Source organism: Clupea harengus, chromosome 1 (genome assembly GCF_900700415.2).
Source record: "Clupea harengus chromosome 1, Ch_v2.0.2, whole genome shotgun sequence".
NCBI lineage: Eukaryota > Metazoa > Chordata > Actinopteri > Clupeiformes > Clupeidae > Clupea > Clupea harengus.
The window spans coordinates 1,361,402-1,366,401 of NC_045152.1; the positions used below are offsets into that span (position 1 = coordinate 1,361,402).

The following is a 5,000-nucleotide window of genomic DNA, read 5'->3' on the forward strand; positions in this document are numbered from 1 at the left end:
AAAGGAATACAATTTATAATGTGAGGGCTTTTTTCCACACCTGATTATGACAATGATGCCATCAAAGATGTTGTAAGGGTTACGCAGGTATTCAAAGAACCCGAAGGCGGTCAGCTTCAGAATCATCTCCAAGGTGAACATGCTGGTGAAGACAATATTGCAGATCTCCAAGACATTGGTCAGCTCGTCAGGCTGAAGGAGAGAGATAAAAGGTAAACATACAATCAGTTAGGACGGAGGGGTTGTAAAAGAAAAAAAAAATAAGGGAGTATCATTTCAGTCACTTTGTCCTTTACTTTCTTAGTATGTATTGCACACCTGGGCTAGAACTGTATATACAGTAAAGGGTTGTCAGCTATAAAGGTGAGACTGGTCTCTCTGAAGCAGCAGTGTAGAACCTGTTTACTCTCATTAGTAGAGCCAAACTACACTCTACTCTTCCAGTTTGTGCAGCCAGTAAATAAAAAAGGGGAAAGGCGAGGCTGTGGACTCTAGGGGAATTGCAAGCAGAAGTACATGCCACCTGCACTGAACTCATGTGGCAAACCGTTCCCTTATAATGCTACCCAGAGGAAACAAAATGAAGGGTGGTTGGTCTGCAGATCGATCCTTGAGGGACGCCATTAAGAGGAAAAGTGGAAGGGAAAATATCTGTAAAAAAAAAAAATCTTCTTATACAGTTGCTATGGGTTGAATCAAACAAAACTGGAATTTATGCTCCTCATGCTCCCGGTAAACACAGGCCATGGGAAGGACGAATTGAGCAATGGGACAAGTACAAGAGCACAGGAAGACTAGAGTTAGCACAGTCTGTGCATTTGACATTGGTCTCTCTATACCTGCAGTTGGATTATATATCTCAGCAGCCCGGAGCCACGCTAAGTGTGTCTATATCAGAACACATGAACATGTGAAAGTCAAGTACTCCAGAGGGCAGTATAGAAGAACACTTCAAGAACAAGCCCTTTCTCCATTACAATATCCGCTCTCACCCTCTCTCTCGCGCTCTCTCTCTCTCTCTCTCTCTCTGTATCTAACTCTCTCTCTCCCTCCCTCCTTCCCTGACTATTTCTCGGACTATCAGGCACCTCAGACTGAGATCAATTTCACTCCATTGACAAGCCCTGAGAAAATTCAAAGAAAGGAAGGACAAATGAAAACAAAACCGCTAAACCACTTCCACTGAATGCAAGGCTAGCCATATGTATCAGTGACTGTGAGCACCCAAGCAAAAGCACCAGGATATTGACATAGCCATCAGGGCTGATAATGACAAACTTATCCGACTAAACTCTCTCGGATGCCCTTCCTCTATCCCGTGGCACCCTTCCTATTAAACCCTTTACTTTAAGTCTCTCTTCCCTTTCTTCTGTGTAATGCTGCATCCCTTGACTCTTTCTCGAACCTGTTTGCTTGTTCTTCACGTCGTCTGCCTTTCTCTTTCAGATGTCTCTGGAATATGAATGAGTGTGGAACGACACAGGGTACAGCATTTGCTTTGATCAGCTGTCAAGCATGTATACACTGGTATACCTGTTTACCTGCAAGATCATATCAGCATCCTTTGCAACCTCCCGCTTCAATGCAAGCATTGTGGCCTTGTGAAGCCTGCAGACTCCCATTTGAGGCCAGTAACATGTCCTTCATCTGTGCACTAGCTTTATGTGGGCACTATTATATTACTAAAGTAGTGAACTAAAATGATTAAAAGAGATAGCAAGCTAACTGCAACATTCTCTTGCATTTATTTTCCGGTGTTTAACATATACTAGGATTTTACTTAAATGTTGAAATGTTATGATGATGCTAACTCACTGCCCTTCAAAACGTGGCCAAGAAAGTGTTCAGGGCTAATTCAGGAGATGTGGCACCAAGGCAGCAATTCAACCAACCTGTGTTGATGACTCAGGAATTAGAAATTATAATCACTGTAAAACCAGGTCTTATGCAAAACATGCAGATTCACAAATGCATTATGCAAAGACCAGTCAAAGTATATCTAAAATATGTATTCTTGTATTCTCTTCTATTGTTAGTGTGGGTGAAGATGCATGTTCATGTTAATGTATTTATGTGTGTGTGTGTGTGTGTGTGTGTGTGTGTGTGTGTGTGTCTGTGTGTGTGGGGGTGTGTGGTTTGTCTAAATGCATGCAAGTGCTTCTATATGTGTATGCATGTTTCAGACAGCGAGAACACATTTGATGAGTCTCTGTGAAGCCTCTGCACGTGCTTAAACTGCTGTGTAATGGCAGCCCAATCATTTTGCTTCTGTTTAGTATTTCGCTCTCTCTCTCTCTCAACTCTCTCCTCTCTCTCTCTCTCTCTCTCTCGCTCTGTGTCTCTCTCTCTCTCTCTCTCTCTCTCTCTCTCTCTCTCTCTCTCCTCTCTCTCTCTCTCTGTGTCTCTGTGTCTCTGTCTCTCTGTTTCTCTGTGCTCTTATTCTCTCGCACTGTTATTTTTAGTCTTCAGAGATGAGAGAACAGGCTCCTCTGCAGGCAGCGATGGAGTGAGGGGGTGGATGAGAGACATACAAAGGGGAGCAAGAAGAGGTGGGAAGGAGTGGAGAGGAGAGGAGAGGAGAGGAGAGGAGGGGAGAAGGAGAGGAGAGGAGAAGAGAGGAGAGGAGAGGAGAGGAGAGGAGAGGAGAGGAAGGCAGGGGGAGAGGAGAGGAGAGGAGAGGAGAGGAGAGGAGAGGAGAGGAGAGGAGAGGAGAGGAGAGGAGAGGAAGGCAGGGGGGAGGGGAGGGGGAGGGAGAGGAGAGAGAGGAGTGGAGAGGAGAGGAGTGGAGCAGGAGAGGAGAGGAGAGGAGAGGAGGGCAGGGGGAGGGGAGAGGAGGTGAGGAGAAGGAGAAGGAGGAGAAGGATGTGCCAAAATGTGCACCAGAATGAGCATCTGCAATTTCAAAAGAAGTTCAGTCGCAACATCTCTCCAAAAGACAAACCCACGCAAACAGCCCTTCTGAAGAGATTTCGGCTGTATTCATTTTTTCAGAGTGATTAAAATATACTCTTTTGTCAAAGCAGCTGAGTGCTGACTGTGCAAGGAATGATGGGAAAGCTATCCAGAGGACATGGTGAAAACAGCACTCTGTTAAAAAGGTCCGGACTATCTTTGGCTGAGATTGAAAAAAAAAAAAAAATCATGCTCTGTAGCTACAAACTTTCTTTTTTTTTTGGATGTAGCACAGAAATCTGTTCCCTGCCAAGCTGAAGAATATGTCTTGGTGTACAAGTGAGGCCATTTTCTAGGCAATTTATAAACTGAGGGTGAGGTTGGGCTTTTCTTAATGATACTGTACATGAGCAATGATAACCCAGTTATTCAAACTGATAAGTAACTGTAAGCACTAGGAACAAGGAACAAGGATCCACTCAGTATGATTTCAGAACATTTGAAAGATAAATATTTCAATGATCAGTACATAAAGAATGTTACGGTGTTCAGTGTTTCAGACACTTCACTATTCAAAGTTCAGCATCCATGGACAAGCGCATGTGTTGATCCGGAAGCTCGGCACACTCTGTGAGATGTTTGTACCTGATTGTGGTGCTCAATGCCCATGCTTATTGTATTGATGAGGATGGCGATCATGATCCCTCTGCTGAAGTACTTGCTCTCCACTATACTCCGCAGCTTGACCCGCATCTCGTCCCACACATCCTTGCAGAAGCCCAGGCAGGACCTCCTCTTCTCCCGCCCTTTACGCTCCGCGTCACACTCCTTCCTATCGTCCAGGTGGGTCTCCTCCCTGTCAGTCTCCTCCAGAGTCCCCTCCTCGTCCTCGTCCCCATTGGCCGAATCTCCCATGGCCCCGCCCCCTTCCCTGAGTGACAGCGCGGCGGAACACTGGGGGCAGTCTTCAGGATTGGAGGTGACGGAGAGAGAGATGGCATTGTCCAGAGCCTGGGAGCTGTGCTCCAGCCTGCTCTGGTGTAGACAGTGGGACACTATCAAGGAGGTTGAAAAAGAGATGGAGAGTCGAGGAGAGAGGAGGACAAAATGGATAGAATAACAGACAGTGACACAAATAGCAGGACGAAAACACAGACAGGGACAAAAAAAACACAATTTGTTTTCACATTACCATACTGCTTTTATAATTATTTGTTTAACACAGAGACGCTTTTTGAGATATATATCTAAGATTCATATATCTTATGAGTGTGTGCGTTCACTTGGACATGAACCCACAGCCTTGGTGTGGTCATCAGCTTCTTCCCAGTGAAGAACATAAAGACACTAATAATAATCACAATCATGTAACTACTAAATAATGACCATCCTATAACTATCTGATAACAGCATGTACCCCATCACGCCTCCTTTACAGTCTACAACTGAAGAGCTCATTCCTTTTTTGTCACTTTCTCTCTATGGCTCTCTCCCTTTCTCTTTATGGCTTTCTACCTTTCCCTCTAAGGCTCTCTCTCTCTCTCTCTCTCTCTAGGGCTCCCTCTCTCGCTCTCTCTCTCTCTCTAGGGCCCTCTATCTCTCTCTCTCGCTCTCTCTCTCTCTCTAGGGCTCCCTCTCTCGCTCTCTCTCTCTCTCTAGGGCCCTCTATCTCTCCCTCTCTCTCTCTCTCTCTCTAGGGCTCCCTCTCTCTCTCTCTCTCTCTCTCTCTCCTCTCTCTCTCTCTCTCTCTCCCTCTCTCTCTCCCTCTCTCTCTCTAGGGCTCTCTCTCTCTCTCTCTCTTTCTCTCTAGGGCTCCCTCTCTCTCTTCCTCTTCTCTCTAGGGCCGCCTCATCTCTCTCTTCGCTCTCTCTCTCTCTCTAGGGCTCCCTCTCTCGCTCTCTCTCTCTCTCTAGGGCCCTCTCTCTCTCTCTCTCTCTCTCTCTCTCTCTCTCTCTCTCTCTCCCTCTCTCTCTCCTCTCTCTCTCTCTAGGGCTCTCTCTCTCTCTCTCTCTTTCTCTCTAGGGCTCCCTCTCTCTCTCTCTCTTTCTCTCTAGGGCCCTCTCTCTCTCTCTCTCTCTCTCTCTCTCTCGCTCTCTCTTTCTCTCTAG

General features: G+C 46.0%; 1 protein-coding gene across 1 annotated transcript in view; it reads right to left on the bottom strand.

Moving 5' to 3' along the window:
* Positions 1-5,000, bottom strand: part of LOC105892183 (voltage-dependent T-type calcium channel subunit alpha-1I) — an 82,538-nt gene that overhangs the window by 40,787 nt on the left and 36,751 nt on the right. The window contains exons 8-9 of the mRNA XM_031569229.2: positions 3,538-3,947; positions 41-192 (exon numbers count right to left, since the gene is read on the bottom strand). Coding sequence (XP_031425089.1) covers positions 41-192; positions 3,538-3,947 — 562 coding nt within the window. The remainder of the gene's footprint in view (positions 1-40; positions 193-3,537; positions 3,948-5,000) is intronic.